Below are 22464 nucleotides of genomic sequence, written 5' to 3'. Positions count from 1 at the left end.
TTTCAAAAGGAATTGGCAACTTCCCCAAATGAATCAGAGATGGAGGACAAACAAATTGATGCAGTGTAATTTACAAAATTAGCATGTAGAACCTTTGCCTTGCAAAGGGATGAAACCTGTGATTATCTATGAATTACAGTATGCAGCTATGATCTCGGTCCTTCAAGAAATGTTAGTAGACAAGAACTGGTTTTCAAAATCAAAAATAAATCTGTCAAAAAAAGCAAAATAGTGATATTAACGATAAAGAAATGTTTAAGAACAAAATGGACAGTTTATATGAAAATGTGACAGTATAATACACCTGGTGTTCATTTCCCATTTACATCAATCTTTCTTAGCGAATATAGATTCCTTTTACATTAATTTGCTTTATAGGCATATGGAGTGGAAATCAATTAAATATATAAATTTTTCTTTTCAACTGAATAACCTAACCAATGTAGTGTCTAAACAGGTATGTAAATATTACATAAAAGGATAACACTGTATCGACTGTACTTTGCTGGGGTGAATTAATTGACACCTACTTAAAAGTACTGAAAAACATTAAACTAGACTTCAGTAGAATTTGAAGTCTTATAGCAATATCTATGCCAACAGTGACAAGTTTGTTGCAAATTAGAGAACATCTACAGTACAAATTGAGTGGTGAAATGAGCCCTGATATTTCAGATAAAGGGAGATAATTTAAAGAATGAAAATGTCACAGTTTGCTTCTAAAACACAACACTGACTTGTGCAAATGCCACTTTACTAGGAGATGTGCAGCTTTGGTCAAATTTGCTTTTTTATCATAGAATACTTAAAATTTGCATTCTCTTTTTCTGTAAAAAGAAACTGGCACTGTATCCCTGCTCTTGACAGGTAAAATGATAAATTCATCAAGAGATATCTGCATATCTGTCACAATATTTAAGCATAAGTGATATGTACTCAAAGAGCTATTTGGCAAATAGCACCATGTGAACTTAACAGTAAAGAACATAATTCAACTATAAAAAGGGCCATAACTCATAAATTGTTCTCAATTAAGTAAGTTGTAAACTATAGTACAAGGTCTGTGTGGTGTTTTCTCAAAATCATGAAAAACATAGTACATAGAAACTCGATGAAAGGGTCGATATTGTCTTAAATGATGATTCAAATTCAGTCAGTTACATTAAAATAAGCACTACAATACTGAATCGTTTCTCTACGTTTTTGTCAATATGTGAGCAAAGCTATTTCATACATTGTACAAGGATCTATAGTATTTGAACAGGAATAAGAATTCAATCTGTACATGTCTACAAAAATCAGTTTTATTTACACTGGCTGTTCAGATGATAATGCCAAATCACCCTATCATGATATTATAAAGCCCATAATTTTCACATAAATCTTGTCTTCCAATAATTTCACCAAGGTTCGTATGATTTATGACAAATATAGGTGTCTAAAGTATGTCACTGGTCTTTCAGAACAAACATTAAATCTGATAAAAACTAAATTTTATTGGTCTGGGATTTAGAAATATTGATTTCTTTTCAAAATGTTTTATAAACTATAATATTATTCAGGCAGTTTCTACACATTTTTTCTTCTATTAAATATTTATAGTGGCATTACAAGTAAAAAAGGCAAAACTCCTAGATACATTCTCTTTTTGTTTGAGCATTTTGGATCTTAACCATTTACATTAAGGAAAGTAACTCATACTGACATATACAGCCATTAAAGAATCTTTCCTGTCTTACCTCCCTTTCAATGACAAATCCTGTAAAAACAGTGTCCACAGTGACAAACAGGTTCAATCCTGGAAGGGGCAGTAAATAAAAAGCATACTACCTTTTCTGAGGCTGTGGTGCAGTTCAGAAAACATGGAAGCTTTATGAAGTTGTGAGAACTCTCATAATATTATATTATTGTAAAATATTGAGCTTTTACCTTCCATCTGGTTTTCTTGTTTTCTCTGTAAATCTTTGATACTTTCACCATGTTGTACTTGTAATTTCTTCACAGCAACAGCATGCTCGTGTTCCAAACGGGTTATATAAGCCTCATGAGTCTTTCTGATCTCTCCAATCTCAGCAGCTTTCTGTTCCTTCACTGAAAACAAATATTCAAGAATGTACAAAACTGATACATCACAAACTGAAATCAGTGGTAAAGCTGGGTTATTATTTTTGGAATACAGTGTAACCTCAGCATAGTTCCTCTGCAGAAATTGCTGTATGTTGTGCATAGGCATTCTTCTTCATTTAGAAAATGGTCCACTGGGAAAAGAAGGTATCTGCTTTTGTAGGGAGGTATATGCTCTGCAGAGGTATTGTTCAATGAGGTAACACCATACCAATTTTCTGTCACAGGAGACCTTGTGCTCGACTATTTCCTTGCTGGATAGCGAAATTGGTCACACCTGAAGAAGCTGGAGATTGTTTAATGACTCCAGTGCGGATGAAGATATTGGACAAAAACTTGGAAAACTTTAACCTGAAATCTTAAGTAAAAGGGCGGCATAATTCAGAACATATTGGTGTCAAGAGTTATGGCCCTTGTGTCAAATGATGCAGGTGATTAAATTAATTTAAGTCTGAATAAAATCCCTCCTGTTTTAACAGAGACATTGTGAAAATTCACCAAAATTTACATAAAATTCTAAGTAAAAACGGCATAATTCATGAATTATTGGTGCCAGAATTATAGATCTTGAGTCATATGAAGTGGGTGATGATGTGGAACAACTAGATAAAGTTTAGGATCAAATCCATTGAGTAATAACTGAGACAGTGAAAGTGCATCAAAACTTTAACCTGAAATTCATGAAATATTGGTTTGAGAGTTATGGCCCTTGTGCAATATGATGTGGGTGTTGAAAAGAAATAACTCTTTTAAGTTTGAAATAGAGCCATTAAGTATAACAGAAATAAACAGCAAGTGTATCAGAACTTTAACCAAGGTGTGAACATGGAACGGACACCGACGCAGACGCTGACACAGGCTCGAGTGATCTAGCTCTCCATATACGTTATAGTTGAGTTAAAAGGTGATCTTTTGTGACAGGTGGTCTGTCAAAACATGTAATTTCGCACTTCTTGTATTTAATCAAAAAGAGAGAACAGTGGCCTTTATAAGCGGAAGGTTTTCAGCACAGGTTTAACTGTAACTCAATTCAGTTTGTACTGAACCATTTCTTTGAAATTCATTTGGTAGAATGAGTATGTAAAACAGTTAGTACTAAGTATTATCTGCACAAAATAAAAAAGCTTCTAACAAAGAGGTCAGCTGATATTTCAAATGTACAAGAGGTTTTTTTCCCCTATATCAACAGCAACTTCAACTCTTCAAATGCAAAGGTTCCTAACTCAATGAAACTTAGCAATTCCAGCATTACAGCAGTTATCTCCCTTTGTCCTCCAGCAAATTTTAAGGTGGTCAGTTAATTGTCAAGATCACAGAATACTTAAAAAGGACATCCTTTCATTAGGTTTAACATGGTCTAGCTATAGATAATTACTATAATTAACTGCTGAGAGAAATGATAAAAAATACTACCAGAATGAGTAATCAGAGACAGACTGTTTAGTGCATCAGGAAGTGTTTCCATAGTGCATCAGGAAGTGTTTCCATAGTGTTTATTCATTTCAAAAGACAAAGTTCTGTTATCTCAAAGAAAAGCACTTGCTTTCTTGAAATTAAATACAAAGTTTCAACTATATAAACTAAGGTATAGTTGCTATTAGTTCTTAAACAGCAATAGCTTATCTGAGCCTCTGAGCTAATTGAGCATTTCCTCTAGCAATGGGCAAACAAATTTCTTTTAATAATCTATTTATTTATTTTGTTGGTTTTAATGTCGCACTGACAAAATTATTGGTCATATGGCGACTTTCAAGGTTTAATGATGGAGAAAGACCCAAGGTGCCCCTCCATGCATTATTTCATCATGAGCCAAAAAACTGTCCATAAGCTAGCTGGATGGCCTCCTCACATGAAGAATTCAACGCCCCGAGTAAGGCTCAAGTGATGTAAGTCAGCAATATTAACCACTCAGACATGGGGCCCCCCAAAAATAATATCTACCCTGTGCAAATTTAAAAACTGTGGTTATTTAGTGTCTGGAAACAAGAATGTGACCTTGGGTCCCTACAACCTTGACCTCTTAGCCACTGAACTCCCAAAAATAGGGATTCTTCCTCTAGTGGTACTAAGTGAGGTAAGCCATAGCTTCCTTCTTTCAATAACTGAAAACTACTACCACCAGGAAAACAAAGGTGAAGGACAAATGGTTTTGGATAAAATGTAAATAGTAAAATAGTCGGGACAAAGCATAAAATTTGCCCTACTATAGTATCAAGCCCTGTTCTCAGTCTGAAAATCAAAGAAAACTGAACACTGGACTGACAAATGAACTGTCTGCATGTAAAACCTATTTACAAGGCATGAACAAAACTTAACCAAAACTTGGTAAGTCAAAACAGAGGCATTATTTTGTTATAGGTTATAATGCAGTAATTCAGTCCAAAATGTGCTTCCGTGGTGTAGTCGAAAGAAGTCCCTAATAAATAGATCCTAATTTTTCCATTTTTCGCGCATTTGCGCGTAAATCTGGGGCCAAATGGGCATTATTTCACTCGTGGAATGAATTTTACATAAAATAGGACACGTTTCATGCTAATACTCGCATGTTTTCGAGTTGTTAACTTGAAAATGCAAGTAGGGTGTTTATTCTGCGGACCGCTTTCTGAAATGTGGCAATATGAAGGTACCTGACTTCAGTTGACTTGCATTTCACTGCATACTATTCAACACCCCTTTTTCTTTTCGTTTTTTTGAAGCAAATGTATGGATATCTTGTGGAAAATAGGTCTACGACGAATTGAAAATCTAGAAACTGTAAAAAAATTGGTCTGAAGTAGCTGAATTTTATATGAAACAAAGAACAATTTCTTTTATTGGTATATAGCCTATAAAGGTTATAATGCAGTAATTCGGTCCAAAATGTGCTTCTGTGGTGTAGTCGAAAGAAGTCCCTAATAAATAGATCCTAATTTTTCCATTTTTCGCGCATTTGCGCGTATATCGGGGGCCAAATGGGCATTATTTCACTCGTGGAATGAATTTTACATAAAATAGGACACGTTTCATGCTAATACTCGCATGTTTTCAAATTGTTTACTTGAAAACGAAAGTAGGGTGTTTATTCTGCGGACTGCTTTCTGAAATGCAGTAATATGAGGGTACCTGACTTAGCTGACTTGCATTTCACTGCATACTATTCAACACCCATTTTTCTTTTCGTTTTCTTGAAGCAAATGTACAGATATCTTGTGGAAAATAGGTCTACGACGGATTGAAAATCTAGAAACTGTAACAAAATTGGTCTGAAGTAGCTGAATTTTATTTGAAACAAAGAACAATTTCTTTTATTGGTATATAGCCTTATAAAAAGTGTAAGAGTTATGGAACCTGTACAGTGTAAGTCAGTGTATCACGGTTAATAAGTGTATGATGTTTCAATTTATTCCCACTAGTGGTTACTGAGATACCAGCTTACAAAACAAAACAAGAGTTTTTGCGAATTCATCAAAGATATTTCATAAGCATTAAATCTGGTTGTTTTGTATACTTCTGTTTGGAGGTATGAGTTTTGAACAAACAGCCTCTAGAAAATTTATCACAGTGATCATAGGCCTTAATGGTGACTGAACTTGAAATATAAACATACTGCTGTCCCTACTGAACTTATTGGTTTGCTAGTACATCTAGGGTCAATCTCAAATTTGATTAAAACAACATTCTCTTTTCTCAAGGACTACATTCACATAGACCATTAATTTTGCAAGCTCTAACTTTACATCTACATACTTTCACTTTTTTTCTTAACTGGAACATGGAAATCCCACTAAGACCAGATAGTTTTCTAGTAAGCCTAGACCATGAGGTTCAGGAGAGGCAGTGAAAAATGATTTAAGTCTGTAAAAAGTGAGATGAATTACATTGTATACAGGCTATAATGTAATGATTAATAAAGTAAGTAGAAAACCCAACACCATTCAGAGACAGAAGGACCTAAGATACAGAGAGGTTAGTTTGGAAAAACTACTACCAACTGTTAGTTCTATAGATTTCTATGAGGTGTAAAAAGTGGGGAAAATGAAAATTGGACTCACAGACACCGATCATATCCTGGTGTTCACTTATTAAAGTTTCTCTCTGATATTTCAGTGACTTTTCATTCTCAGCTTCAAGACTATTTACATAGTCCTTATGCTGCTCCTTGAGTTGTGCAATAATTCCTTCCAGATTGGACTTTTGTTCCTGTAAGCCTGTTATTTGAGTTTTCTCATTGTTAATCTCTTCTTTAAGGTTTTCTGTCTCCTTAACGAGTCTTGGGGCTGAGAAACCATCAAGCTGCGGAAAAAATAAAAGAGACAACATATAATAAACTCACAGGCATTCAGTTCCCTCCTGTGTTCTTGCTCTAATGTTTCTTGCTGGTACTGCAAAGATTTCTCTGTCTCCGCCTCCAAACTATTCAAATATTCTTTATGTTGTACTTTAAGTTGGTATACAATCTCCTCAAGGCTGATTTTATGGCCCTCTAGGGCACAGATTATGCCACTGTCAACTGCCTGCTCCTCTCTTAGGCACTCCATTTCTTTAATGAGTGCAGGACACGAAAACCCATCCAGCTGTGGAAGTTAAAATGTTTCAACTATATATATACAGTTGAAACACACGAAGAAGCATATCATGCATATCAAACTTATGGACCAATTATTCTGTTATAAATTTCTAACCTAAGCTCAAATATTTATCTTTTTTTTTCTGTTTTTCTGTGACTTTTTTTTTGCTTGTTATAAAGCATGTACATTATATGTGCTGGATATATGATATTGTATTATGTTTTTCTTTGCTGATTTATAATTTAAATACCATGTAGCTGCCAAAAGAATAATAAACATGGAGAGTTTAATTGTCAGAAGCAGAATATACTTTTATTCAATAATTTTAAGACAATAACAAATTTGGCGGCACAATCTCATAATAATTGTAACATGCATTTCAATATAAACCAATCAGCTAAACAAAGGAAGTAAAGCTTAAATATGATATTGTATCCTGCAAAATATTATTTACTTTCATCCTAGCCTTGATTTGACTACAAACACATTAAAAAGCTAAAACTTATAATCTAACTTATCTTTATTGTTCCATTAAATTCCATTAAATTTCAAGAAGTTTTTTAACTTTCATCAAAAGTTCTATTACAATAAGGCTTGTGTATAAATGATAATGTACTGAGTTTTTATACTACTAAAAATTTTATTTCTTCTTCTTAGATATATATTGCAGTATGAAATAAATTTTGCAAAGCATCTACATCATGCATTTTGAATATATGGAACATGCATTTTATCATTTTGAAGGGTTCTTTTTGTCTAACTTACACTTAAGAACAATTTAAATGACTGAAAGAGTATTTCTACACAGATAAAAGAAGTCTGTATGTTACATATTTAAGCAGTTTAAGTTAAAACAAAGGAAGATTATAACAAGAGGACCATGATGGTCCTGAATCGCTCACCTCTTCCCACATGACCCAGTTTTGAGTATGACGTCGTTTTTTCTATTATTTGACATAGTGACCTAGTTTTTGAGCTCATGTGACCCAGTTTTGAACTTGACCTAGATATTATTAAGATAAAAATTCTGACCAATTTCATGAAGATCCATTGAAAAATACGGTCTCTAGGTTTTTCTATTATTTGACCTATTGACCTAGTTTTCGAAGGTACGTGACCCTGTTTTGAATTTTACCTAGATATCATCAAGGTGAACATTCTCACTAATTTTCATGCAGATCTCATGAAATATATGGCCTCTAGAGAGGTCAAAAGGATTTTCTATTTTTATACGTACTGGCCTAGTTTTTGACCGCACATGACCCAGTTTCGAAACTGACTAAGATATCATCAAGGTGAACATTCAGATCAATTTTCATGAAGATCCATTGAAAAATATGGCCTCTAGAGAGGTCAAAAGATTTTGATAATTTTAGACCTACTGACCTAGTTTTTGACCGCAGTTGACTCAGTTTCAAACTTGACCTAGATATCATCAAGATGAACATTCAGACCAACTTTCATACAGATCCCATGAAAAGTATGGCCTCTAGAGAGGTCACAAGGTTTTTTATTATTTGACCTACTGACCTAGTTTTTTATGGCACGTGACCCAGTTTCAAACTTGACCTAGATATCATCAAGGTGAACATTCTGATTAATTTTTATGGAGATCCATTCACAAGTATGGCCTCTAGAGAGGTCACAAGGTTTTTCTATTTTTAGACCTACTGACCTAGTTTTTGACCGCACATGACCCTGTTTCAAACTTGATCTTGACATCATCAAGATGAACGTTCAGACCAATTTTCATACAGATCCAATGAAAAATATGGCCTTTAGAGAGGTCACAAGGTTTTTCTATTATCTGACCTACTGACCGAGTTTTAGATGGCATGTGACCCACTTTCAAACTTTACCTAGATATCATCAAGGTGAACGTTCTGACCAATTTTCATGAAGATGTCATGAAATATATGGCCTCTAGAGAGGTCACAAGGTTTTTCTATTTTTAGACCTACTGACCTAGTTTTTGACAGCACGTGACCCAGTTTCGAACTTGACCTAGATATCATCAAGATGAACATTCAGACCAACTTTCATACAGATCCCATGAAAAATATGGCCTTTAGAGAGGTCACAAGGTTTTTCTATTATTTGACCTACTGACCTAGTTTTTGAAGGCACGTGACCCACTTTCGAGCTTGACCTAGATATCATCAAGGTGAACATTCTGACCAATTTTCATGAAGATGTCATGAAATATATGGCCTCTAGAGAGGTCACAAGGTTTTTTTATTTTTAGACCTACTGACCTAGTTTTTGACAGCACATGACCCAGTTTCAAACTTGACCTAGATATCATCAAGATGAACATTCAGACCAACTTTCGTACAGATCCCTTGAAAAATATGGCCTTTAGAGAGGTCACAAGGTTTTTCTATTATTTGACCTACTGACCTAGTTTTTGATGGCATGTGACCGAGTTTCGAACTTGACCTAGATATCATCAAGGTGAACGTTCTGACCAATTTTCATGAAGATCTTTTGAAATATATGGCCTCTAGAGAGGTCACAAGGTTTTTCTATTTTTAGACCTACTGACCTAGTTTTTTAAGGCACGTGACCCAGTTTCGAACTTGAAATAGATATCATCAAGATGAACATTCTGACCAACTTTCAGAAAGATCCCATGAAAAATGTGACCTCTAGAGTGGTCACAAGGTTTTACTATTTTTAGACCTACTGACCTAGTTTTTGACCACACGTGACCCAGTTTCGAACTTGACCTAGATATCATCAAGATGAACATTCTGACCAACTTTCATAAAGATCCCATGAAAAATGTGACCTCTAGAGTGGTCACAAGGTTTTTCTATTTTTAGACCTACTGACCTAGTTTTTGACCACACGAGACCCAGTTTCGAACTTGACCTAGATATCATCAAGATGAACATTCTGACCAATTTTCATAAAGATCCCATGAAAAATGTGACCTCTAGAGTGGTCACAAGCAAAAGTTTACGGACGCACGCACGGACGGACGACGGACGACGGACACTGCGCGATCACAAAAGTTCACCTTGTCACTTTGTGACAGGTGAGCTAAAATTATATCACTGCTTTTGTTAAATACTCTCATCTTTTAACCACTTTTAATTAAGTAAAATAATAACTTTTGTTAAGACTATACTACAATCATTTTAAATTATGTTGTTGACATCATAAAAAGTGCAGTTAATGTAATGTTCAAGGTAAGAAACATGTCACATTTAACTGAAGCAGATTCTTTCAATTAAATCATAAGCAAATGGCATAAGCAAGAAACTAAATGGCTTAATTTGCATAAATTATTCAAATGTTTACACTACAGGTGTGCACAATATACTTACATCATGAGCGAGGTAGTTGACAATACAAGACATCCCATCGAAAGCAAGATTACTCGTCTGTAACTGCAGTTTGACCATGTTGAGTTGTTTGGTTCTTGACTCGCACAAGGCCTCAAGCCTCTGTACTTCCTTGGTATGAACCTCTGCTAAGACTGTTTCCGGGGGCTTATTCTTCTCTTTGGATTCTTTCTTACTTTTGCTTGTCTTGTTACGATTTTGGTCTGCAAGAAAAGAGAATGGAATATAATACATATATATTCTATTTAACCTATATGTCATGAAGTTTCTTCTTCAGCCAAATATGTACCTCTCTATTAGTGATTAGTGAATATAATGATTAAAGATTTATCAATATGCTACAAAAGTAGGATGTATCTAATAACTCTAAAATATTGAAAAATGAAACTTCTTTCACTTGTGCATGGATAGCTCAAACACCAATGCTCACTTGAGGAATTTATGAGGTACCCATGCATTTTCCTTATATTTTCATGTTAAGATTGCTACAAACCCAGGATAACTTCAGTATTTCGCTCATGTCCTCACAAAGTGCTGCAATCAATGTTAGTTTGTACATATTTATGAAGAAGACAAAATATGGCAACATGGAAATAAAGCTGTGGTACTGTGGTATATATTACATAACAGTTTTTATTGAATATGTTAAGCTAAAATGAAAACAATGGATGTGTCTAATAAGTTTTAATTATCTTTAATACAGTTAAGAATATACAAGTGCCTGAAAATAGGTTTTTTTTAAAAAAAACAACATTTCTTCATTTTGTGCTTAGAATAAGAATAATTAGCAGTAATAAGGGTGAAAATATGTCAAAATGTGTTGTGATCAGTTAGGGAACAAGCAAACACCACTTCAAGAACAGTTCATTATCTAATTGCCTAGTAGGATGCAATGAAAGGATTTTTAGCTATCTAAGACTTGATGAAAGCAGAAGATAAATTATTCACCACCCAGGAACCAAATCACCTTCCTAACAGACATAACTACCTACTATCACTAATTACTCTTTATACATTTTCTGGATAGTAAGATAAAATAGAATGAATGAATGAACAAACCAACAAGCATACCAAAAAAATTAACAGAAGTATGAACAAACTAATGAATGAATGAATAAATGAATGAATGAACGAATAAATGATTTCACCCTCTCCAGGTGCTGCAGATAAAGAATGGCATTTTGTTTACTTATTACTGTAACAATATGAGATATAAATGCTCAGTGGCATTTAAGCCACTAAATAGGTTCTAATCCAAGACATCCATAAACCCTGGAAGATGGCATTTGACTTGAACAGAAGATGACAAATGAGTAATACTTAATATTGCATTACTAAATATGTAGAATGACTCCTCTAACCAGTCATATCCAGTAAGTAATGACTCTCTTTATCATACCTTATTTACTATGGATCTATATTGCTCCTTTTATCTTCTTCAAACAGTCTTTACTCATTGATACACTGGTTACTGTGCAATGCTAATGTCATATAGAACTTTAAAAGCCTTGAAATGAATAAATTTCTGTAACACCTCCTCTTTGAGTAAAGAATTTCAATAAAGCATTATGCAAATGGTATAAGGTCACTCCTACAATAAATGAAGACATGTTTTGGCTTTTCAGTGTAGCACAAGCAGAACACAAATGCCTCTCAAAACTACAATATGACTCAATGGAACAACTCAACAATTTGTAAAGTTGGATAACCTGCCTCTTAAAACTACAATGTGCATTAATAGAACAATCTAACAATTAGTAAAGTTGAGTAGCCTGGTTCTCAAAAGTACAATGAGACTTAATAGAAGAACACAACAATTTGCAAAGTTGAGTAGCCTGGTTCTCCAAACTACAATGAGAACAACACAACAATTTGTAAAGTTGAGTAGCCTGGTTCTCCAAACTACAATAAAAGAACAACACAACAATTGTAAAGTTGAGTAGCCTGGTTCTCCAAACACATGAACAAACACATTGTAGTGAGTGCTGGTTCTCAATACAATAGAACAACACAACAATTTGTAAAGTTGAAGCTGGTCCCAAACTACAATGAGAAAAAACACAAACAATTTGTAAAGTTGAGTAGCCTGGTTCTCCAAATACAATGAAAAACAAACAATTGTAAAGTGATAGCCTGGTTCTCAAAACTACAATGAGACTTAACAGAACAATACAACAATTTGAAAAGTTGAGTAGAAAACTACAATGAGACTTAATAGAACAACATAACAATTTGTAAAGTTGAGTAGCCTGATTCCCAAAACTACAATTAGTAAAGTTGAGTTGCTTGGTTCTCAAAGCTACAATGAGACTTAACAGAACAACACAACAATTTGTAAAGTTGAGTAGCCTGCTTCTGAGGCTTAACAGAACAATGCAACAATCAGTAAGGTTGAGTAGCCTGGTTCTGAGACTTACCAGAACAACACAACAATGAGTGAAGTTGAGTAGCCTGGTTCTCAAAACTACAATGAAACTAATAATAGAACAACATAACAATTAGTAAAGTTGAGTTGCTTGGTTCTCAAAGCTACAATGAGACTTAACAGAACAACACAACAATTTGTAAAGTTGAGTAGCCTGCTTCATCAACTTATTAAGATCCAGAAGGATTTGACACTTGAAACAGTTGGTGAAGCATCAACAGTGGTGAAGCAATTTAAAGTTGGGCAAAGCAATTTAAAAGCATAAAAGCAATTAGCTTAACAACTGCCAAAGAAATGGCTTATCAGTGACATGAACAAGACAGGAAAAGGTTACGACCACTTATTAAACCACATCCACCCAGAAATTGTAAGGTAAAATTAAGTTCTTAGAAAGTACAGAACAAAACTAGAATAAAATATACTTTGACACAACCAGATATACAAAGACTGATTCAATATCAGCAACTGAACAGATAGCTTTGATGATTATACTTTTTTCTTTAGAACATAAAACACAATGGGACATGTATTCTTAAACAACAACATAGTGCATGCCTTCAACAAAAGGCAAGACACAACATAGTGCCTTCAACAAACTGCAAGTCACAAGATAATGCCTTCAACAAACTGCAAGACACAAAATAATGTCTTCAACAAACTTCAAGACAAAGTCAGTACAATGTATTTCTTTTGTTTCCTCCAGAAAGGAAAAAACATACATCAATGTAAATGTACTCTGCAGAATATCAGTTGTGCAGTTTCTGTATGTTAGTGTCAAATAAATGTTATTTCTCAGACATTTACAGGAAGAGAAAAGCCTGGAAAATTTCAAGTTAGCCAACTTTACATTGCATAATCAAGACAAGTGTAGCATGCATTTCAATTAATTATGGGTGTAACACTCCCACATGCTCACTATGGCTCCAACTTCAGATATTTAATATGAAAAAAAAATTGCAAATGTTGTAAAATGTGCAACTGACTTTCTTAAAATTTTGATCAATTTGAAAACATATATTTTCACTTCAGCAAAATTTTATCATGTAAGTGGCAGGTTTACATCAATTTTATACAAACTATTCTACAACTGTAAGAATTTTACACAAGAGACACCAGAAAAAAAGTTCATTGATCATTTAAGAAAACAAGCTCTTTTAACCTTTTCCCTGCTACATTTCTCAAATGGACTGGTCCATCATTCAGTTTGGGCAGTACCATTTATTATTCAAAGGGGTATTCACTGAAGATTTACTGACTGACTAGTGAACAGTGCAGACTATGATCTGAGCCTGCAGATGGACGTGTAGGCTGCTATTGGTCTGCACTGGTCACAAAGGCAGAATCACTTGCTGCCAGCAGGCTAAAGGTTAAATATATTTTTAAAAGGGAGATAATTATAATATAACCAAAACTGATTATTATTTCATACGGTACTGAAGATAATGAATCTCATAAGGTCGGCATTAATTAGAAAACATGTTATAGCTGTTAAATGCATTAGATATTACCATTCTATCAGAATCTTACAGTTTGTTTACAGTGAGAACATGGAACGCTGCCTACCACCTGGAACTTCAATTTACAAGAGTGTGAATGATAGAAAAATATCATCAAATTAGCCATGTGATAACTATTGAAAAATATATAAAAAAGTGTACAAAAAATGTGCTTTTTTCCATCATCAGAAAGCAGGTGATTAGGAGGTAATGAATCCTGTTCAGTCAGCAAGCACCCAACTGGCACTAAAGATCACATAGAAATTAAGACATGTAGGGAAAAAATAACAATTTGCTAGATAATATTTGACTGGCATGAACACAGATATAAACATGTCATCTGCTCCGGGTGCTTTTTTGTAATTCTCATTTACCTAAGTATCACGTGCATTGTAAGTATCATGTGCATTGTAAGTATCACGTGCATTATAAGTATCATGTGCATCAGACATCAAATTGCAGGGTAAAATATGAAACAATGAACAGTTATATTATGTACCCTATTACTCCAATATGGCATGTACGTTTTTCCCAAATAAAAATCTTTGTGGTGCTAAAGACACAAGTACAGTGATCGCAATTACGGCTTAAAAATATCAAAATATGTATTGAAATAAAATAGTACGCATTTTAGACAAAGTCACTGTGTAGAATGTACGCAAAAAATAGTCTTTTAGAAGAAAGTCACGTTTTGTTGACATCTAGATTAGAGAGTATTTTAACAGGGAGAAAACTCGGACTGAGATTTGTTTATACTGCAGCTCTGTGTGAAACTAAAGTACCCCATTTTTATAGCAAGGTGGGGTGTACATTGTACCATGAAGTATTTCCAAAGTAATTGTGATCACCAAGGTACTAGTATAAAGAGAAGTGTGTATGCATATTAAGATGTGAATATTTTTGTTTTATTACTTCACATTTTATAGAATATTATTTTGAACCAGTGTAAGCTGCAAGAGGTTATAATCATTCACTCCTGATTATGAACTGGGTTTTAAACTTAATGACAAATGCATCAATATATACCCCTTCTCCTTAACCCTAATTTCACCACCCTTAAAGGGTCATAGTATCTTGTTATTGTTGTTTTTAAAACAACAGTACCATTATCTATTGCTTGTTTTTTCTGTGATCATAAAATGTATTAATTTCTTTTTAAATCCTTAAATCCTATTTTTGATAGTAACTGTTGTTTTCTTATACATTTGTAAAATGTTTAAATATTTGATTCACATAGTAAGAAGAACTACTGAATACATTGTTTTAATTACCTCCCTTTATAGATTGTCCATATAAGTTTATGGGCTGCAATATTAAATTAGTTACTGCTTTTTTTAACAATGAAATTTATGCATAGTCCCTATTTGGACAGCTGCTTTATGTGTTTTAACGTACTTAATTTTAACATGACCTATTTATTTTTGTTCTATCAAAACCTAATGACTTGGCCTGGTGCACCCTAGTGATGCAATTTCTTTGAATCTGAACACCCCAAAAATGATCTTATACAGCTAGGAATCACTGATTGGTAAATATACAATTTCTTAAATTAAAAACCTTTCATGACTTTAAGGCAATAGAAAAAAATTCGCCAAATGTTGCCCAAATTTTACACAGATCAGAGAAATGAAGAAGGGTGATAAACAGATCAATGGTAGGAGATCGATCACCTCTCAAAGGCTAATTTATCCTGGGTAAACATACTACCCACTTTTTGGGAAATCAAAGTAAATAGAAACAGGCCTAAATATACAAAACCCAAAACAAAGCAGAGCAAAAACACCTATACTTAAAAGCTCTAGTTAATTTAAAAACCTTTCAGAAATACAATGAAACTCAGAGATGAGAAATTTAAACTTTGGAATTCAAAGCCAGTGTCAATGATCACACTGTGAAATCCTTTTGAAACTGTTTCAAGCATACAGATAAAACTTTCTAAAGGTGTTGCACAGAAAAAATATTTGTACTATATTCATTTAAGAGTGTGTAAACTGAAAACTGCTTTAAGAAATACAGTTTACACACAAAAGAAGAAAATGGTGAAGTTCAAAGTTAAAGTCTATAGGTTTCAGCAGTTGACTAGCAATGACACTAGCAGACCCTGCAGTAGAGTAGGACTGACTGCTCTGAAATGACAGCTTCAGACTCTTATTAATCACTTTGAACTCTTGCAAAGTTACGCAACTCTAACATTACACCTCCAATGATACAATTGTTTCACACTTACCAAAACCGTGCCTAGTTATGATATATTCTTTCCTCCCCTGGATTGGAATTCCTGCTTTACATGATCGCAGTACCACCTCAACTCTTGGAATTTTCCCTCGGATTCGATCCATAGAGAAATGTCCCATCCAAGAATTTCCCATTTCTTTGAAACAAATTACCTCCCTTTAAAGTTCACACAAGTTCCTTCTATAGTTCTGAACTATCATGTTTTAACTTTTCCACTAAAACTTCACTAAATCCATAGTAAACATATTCTGTCTGAAGTCAATGAAACAGTTTTTTTGAAACTTATGACATATTAACTTCCTTTAAATTAATAAACACTGTTCAAATTACTGAATCAATACTCTGCATGTTACTTTTCTTTTAATAATTCATGGAAATGTATGTGGAACTTTAAAGCAACTTAAAAGCAATTACAATAACTAATGAATATTTGCTTTTTTCTTTCTTAAAAATTTCCTTCTGATTGTTACGAAGTATGATAATCATAATTTATCTTATCAGTCTTTTTTCTGTCAACACGAGGGATAAACTCGGTCAATAAGTTTTGTATCACTAAACTCTTCAAAAATATTCAATTACTTTGATAATACTAATACATTTGAATATTTTATCAATTCACAAGTAAAGATTGATTGAAGTACCTGTTTCATGTTTTATTCATAATCAAAGACCATCCCGGATTGGACAGGTGGTTTAACCTTAAAACCCTGTGGACACTGTCAGTTCATGACTTCAAAATTTCAAATTGAACTTCTCAATTTGTTAAATGGTAAATACCTAATATATATCAATGGTAATTCATAATTATATCACATCCATACATTTACATCTTGTATCAGTTTTGATTAATCCATTTCATGAAAAGAATGGAGCACCTAAAATCCATAAAATATTGCACTTTTTTTATCATTCCCTTGAGTTGTATTCTTAATGAGAATTATATTATGCTCATTTGAAACAAATATACAACATCCTTGCAAAATGGTCAACAAAACAATTTGCTTCAGTTAAACACAAAACTGAAGTATCTTACATGATGACACATTTTTTTCTTCAAATCATCATAATCATAAATACTTGTACAATTTCCAAAAATTAATTAACATTTTTGCAATTAGATTTCAATATAAAGTATTGAACACTTGATTCTAATCACAGAGAATATCATGTCATTATCCTAGCTTATTTGAAGTCATCTAAACTTAATCGGATATATCATGTAAGTCAATGTAAACACTTTGATTTTTTTCATAGGAGTGTGACTGCAAATTTTAATGTCCAAATCTGATTATCAATGGGTCATTACAAATGGTAGGGAACCAAAATATTTCACATTTTAAACACTTGTTCATATTTGTAATCGCATAATAAATATCAAATTTCAGCATATTAAAGGGGGTACAGACTGTGTGTATAAGTTTGTGTACACATTAAAACCTTGTCTGAAGGCAGTCTATTTGTTTGAATACAGTTTATTTATTTTGAATTAGAACTGAATCTTCTAATATCTTACCAAAAAATACAGACAATTCAAAATTTCAAAGAGAAACTGCTACTAAGCTTATTACATATATTTTAAAATACAACAAAATAATATCTACAGATGAACTAAAAGTCATTACCATGGTAATTTGACAGATTTTGGTGTAAAAAGGTTTGTTTAATACACTTACACATATTCCTTTTCTTATCAAGCCTTAATATAGTTTCTTAGTACACATTTAAATACTACATTTTCTATGCAAGGTAACTGTGCACGACTGATACTTTCTTTAATGGAATAAATTGCATGGTACATGCTTTTGATCAAAATCTGCACTGAAAATAACTTAGTCTATGTGAATAATTTTATGGCTTAAAAGTCTTTGAAAAGAAGAATACTAGTTTACTGAAATAAACTTAATTCTACATCAACCAGCTTTTGGCACAACCTGTATTTCGAATCATAAATGAAATGTGACACAGGTTTAAACATTATTATATTACCCTTAATGAATTGACACTTGTAATGAAGTTGTGTTCGGTGATTTGTTTACCATTTTGTTTACTCCTATAATTAATACAAAGAAACCTTTGTTTACAAGATTTCCAAATTGTTTCTTTGACTTAATGAAAGACTAGTGTAAAACCAATAGTTACAGTCAAAACAACTTTGTTTTGAGTATCAATGTAAATTAATACAATGTACTGTGAACTTGAAGAAATCTTTCAGAAAATAAAAAGGTCAAAGGAAAAATAAATGTTACAATTCTAAATATCATTTACTCTATAGCCTTTAATAAAAACTAGTTTTGGATGAGGTAAACAAAGATAAATTCAACAAGAAATTATCACTTGAAGTAAAAGAAACTGGGCAGTGTTTAATGCATATGCCATTTGACCTAGATAACATGTTTTACCTAGTGATTTCATGGAGACATAATTATATTCTGACCAATTTTCATTAAGATTGGACCAAAATGTGGCCTCTTGAGTGTAGACAAGCATTTTCTTTGATTTTTTACCCCACATGACCCAGATTCGTACTTGTCAAAGATTTAGTAAAAACAAACATTCTGACAAAGTTGGGAAGATTGGTGCAAAAAGTGGCCTCTACAGTGTATACAAGCTTTTCCTTTGATTTGACCAGATGACTTAGTTTTTGACCCCACATGAACCATATTCGAACTTGACATAGTGGTCATCAAGACAAACATTCTGACCAATTCTTATGAGTTTCAAACTTAAACTACGGACTCTAGAGTGTTAACAACATTTTACTTTGATCTGGCCTAGTGACCTAGTTTCTGAACCCACATGACCCAGTTTTAAACTTGACTTAGAGATCATCAAGACAAATATTCTGACCAAGTTTCATAAAGATTGAGTCAAAACTGTGGCCTCTAGAGTGTTCACAAACTTTTCCTTTGATTTGACCGGGTGACCTAGTTTTTAATCCTACAAGACCCAGATTCGAACTTGACCTAGAGGTCATCAAGACGAACATTCTGACTAATTCTAATAAATTTCAAACTTAAATTGTGGTCTCTAGAGTGTTAGCAAGATTTTCCTTTAATATGGCCTAGTGACTTAGTTTTTGAACCCACATGACCCAGTTTCAAACCTGGCCTAGAGATCATCAAGACAAACATTCTGACCAAGTTCCATAAATATTGAGTCACAACTGTGGCCTCTAGAATCTTCACAAGCTTTACCTTTGATTTGACTGGGTGACATAGTTTTTGACCCCACATGACCCAGATTCAAACTTGACCTTGAGGTCATCAAAAAACATTCTGACCACTGTGGCTTCTTGAGTGTTTACAACCTTTTCCTTTGATCTGGCCTACTGACCTAGTTTTAGACCCAACATGACCCAGTTTCGAATTTTACCTCGAGATTATCAAGACAAACATTCTAAACAAGTTTCATAAAGATCGGGTCACAACTGTGAACTATAGAGACTGTTCACAAGGCAAATGTTGATGGACAATGGACTGTCAACGCACGCTGAGGCAAGCCAAACAATGACTGGTCACAATAGCTCACCTTGAGCACTTCATGCTCAGGTGAGCTAAATACCTCGAATAAAGCTTAAGCTGCCACTTGAAGTGGAAAGCTATAGCTATTACACTTTCTGACTTGGAGCTCAGAAACAATTTACAGTCTCTATGTTACTGTGACCCCGATCTTTGACATACTTTAAACCAATAAACAATAGGGAACATTAATTGTCAAGTAGTGGCTAGTCTACTTTCTGACCTAGATCCCAAAAACAACAAGAGCTTTGCCAGTAAAAACTTTGTAAAACTTTAACAAAAAATTTCAAGTTTAAAAAGGGCATAACTCTGTCAAATTTCAAACAAAGCTATACGGATTGTTTCTCCTGGTGTAGACTTTGATAGTAACAGAGATATCTGACTTAATCAAAAACTTTAACCAACGGTGACGGCGACGCCGAGGCGAGTGCAATAGCTCTGCTTCTTCTTTGAAAAGTTGAGCTAAAAATGCTTTAATAAGTACAACATGCTTTGGCAGTGTTGAGATATTATCAACAGCAGTTCAACAGAGTACAAGAACATGTATCAAGTCTGAAAATAGAAACTTGAACTTGTTTACTTAATTAATTTGTAATCAGGTATAAATTAGTTGGCTGATGTCTGCATTATTTTCAATTAAATGGCAGGGTGTGAAAGCACCTGGGAATAGACTACTACTGTAAAAAAAAAAAAAAAAAAAAAAGATGGAAAACAGAGAGATGCCCATGTGTCTGTAATGTCTGGGATGAAAGTGTTTGTAATTTGTAATGCACTACAATTAAATACTACTGCCATTACACATGTCTAGCCAGTATGTTAACAATGCAGTAGATTTCAAACTCTGTGAAAACAGGACTGCATCTGTATCACAATACTGACTGCATGTGGGGTCCGAGTATCAAGACAGTATTTTCATCCAGTAACAATGCCTGGTTGAAGCCAGGTGCATAATTGCATACATTAATTTTCTTACAAAAAAAAATGAAACAAAATTGTTTGTTCTAAAAAGCACACTGAAGGATCATTTTTGACAAACCATCATCTGCATAACTGTTGATCCAAACTGATGTAGCAGGTCCAAGTGTGAATCGTTATCTTGTATGGCTGGCAGTAACACTGGAGTTTCTAATTCAAAAGTCACACCGTAAGAATCATCTTCATCAAATTAGAAATTTCCATCACAGTCTTAATCAGCACAACTGCTATCAATTAATGAAAGATTGTACGTCTGTCTATATAACATGGCTATATCAAAACCCATGTTTTCCCCATTAGAACAACTGTTTTATAACATTTTAATACCCTCTGCTTGTAATTTATCTATCTGATTGCCACCTGATGTCTTCAATTGTGATAAGGAAAGTTTTCTCCAGTTTTAAATGAAATTATCTTGAAAAACTGCAAGATCCAATCTGATATGTTCCTGAGAAAATTCACAAGAAAAGTGGAAACTTTTCCCAAAGAGTCACTGATTTTCAATTATTATTCCACTTGAAGGCCATTCTACTTTTCAGACTAATGTTCTTTTTGGGCCATAGATGAAACTTTCTCTCAGAATAGTCTCTTATTTTATCATTTATTATTTCATAAAATACAATTTATCTGGTAACCAACCTGATCAGTCTGTCTCCTGGAAATCGAGACAACACTAAGGTCTAAGATTATAAACTGAGATTAAAAACCAGTCTCAAATGCCGTTTTGCCATTGGTCAATTTCAATGAAAGCATAATTTTTAATGACAGCATTTTTGTGTATTTGAATCCCTTACACTAAATATTAGCTTTAAAAGAGACATAATTTTGCCTAAATGTAAGTCAGAAACTTTCCATGTGAGTTCATCCTATGATACCAAAGTTGTGTAGAGAACCTGAACTCATTTGGTCAAGTAAATTCCTGAGAAACACACTTACACAGAAAACTTTCAGACAGGTTAATGGGCCTTACTTTGACAAAATGAAAGCTAGAGTTATAAATATATCTAAACATGTGAGATCAACTCATCACGCTAGAGAAACTTGAGAAATTTGAAAGCATTTGACCAAGTGGTTTTTTTGAGAAACCGTCTCACAAACAAAGCTTTTAAACTAAAATTTACAAGTTCAAAACATGCATAATTTTGCCAAAATAAAAGTAAATGTTATGTAACTTGTCATATCAGGTAATCCTATGATACTGAATACATGTGTTTAGTTCAAAAGCATTAGGCCAAGTTACTCGAGTTGTAAAGAAGCCTGCTTCTGTCAAGTGGACACCCACAAAAAGGGTTAAAACAAAAGCTCTACCATCTGAAATATTTCCAACAGTCAGGCTAAACACTGTACTCAGAAGCTGCCAAGGAAATGCTGGAGATAAAGACTGGTCTGAGATTTATAAACCTCTACCCTTGTGCCTCAGGAGGTGACAACTGGAACATCTGATCCTTTGGGCATCTGGTTGCACCAAACATCTTACACATTAGACCATTTCTCACATTTAGAGTTCCTTGCACGTTCTTAAATAGCTACATGGGCAAAAAAGCAAGCAGCTTTGTTATGAAAGTAAAAGACCTACATGAAGATCGGGAGGTTAGCAATTATATTACAGGAAAAAAAAGGAAACAGTTTCTCTATGTTTTACATTTTTTGTGCCTGAAATATCAGCAAGAGGCAGCAAAATGTGAAACAAAGGTGAATTGTGGAGCCGCTTGAAACAATTCCAAATATCCATCATAAATGCCTGCCATATGTAACAAATGGTAACACCTACAGATATTACGCAAATGATATTTC

The 22464-nt window shown here is 33.7% G+C and overlaps 1 protein-coding gene across 8 annotated transcripts in view; it reads right to left on the bottom strand.

The window, feature by feature from the left end:
• LOC123556630 (CAP-Gly domain-containing linker protein 1-like) overlaps positions 1–22464 on the bottom strand; it is a 118960-nt gene that overhangs the window by 17541 nt on the left and 78955 nt on the right. For 7 of the 8 annotated variants that reach the window (XM_053542885.1, XM_053542891.1, XM_053542892.1 and 4 more), the window contains 3 exons: positions 10004–10224; positions 6156–6396; positions 1930–2091 (listed from right to left, as the gene is read on the bottom strand). In XM_053542885.1, the coding sequence (XP_053398860.1) occupies positions 1930–2091; positions 6156–6396; positions 10004–10224 (624 nt within the window). Of the gene's footprint in view, positions 1–1929; positions 2092–6155; positions 6397–6436; positions 6678–10003; positions 10225–22464 lie in introns of all 8 variants that reach the window. The other variant, XM_053542887.1, reaches the window with a different exon arrangement.

Source organism: Mercenaria mercenaria, chromosome 5 (assembly GCF_021730395.1).
Source record: "Mercenaria mercenaria strain notata chromosome 5, MADL_Memer_1, whole genome shotgun sequence".
Lineage (NCBI taxonomy): Eukaryota > Metazoa > Mollusca > Bivalvia > Venerida > Veneridae > Mercenaria > Mercenaria mercenaria.
Note: the sequence above shows the minus strand (reverse complement) of the source record. Positions and strands in the feature narration are given on the sequence as shown.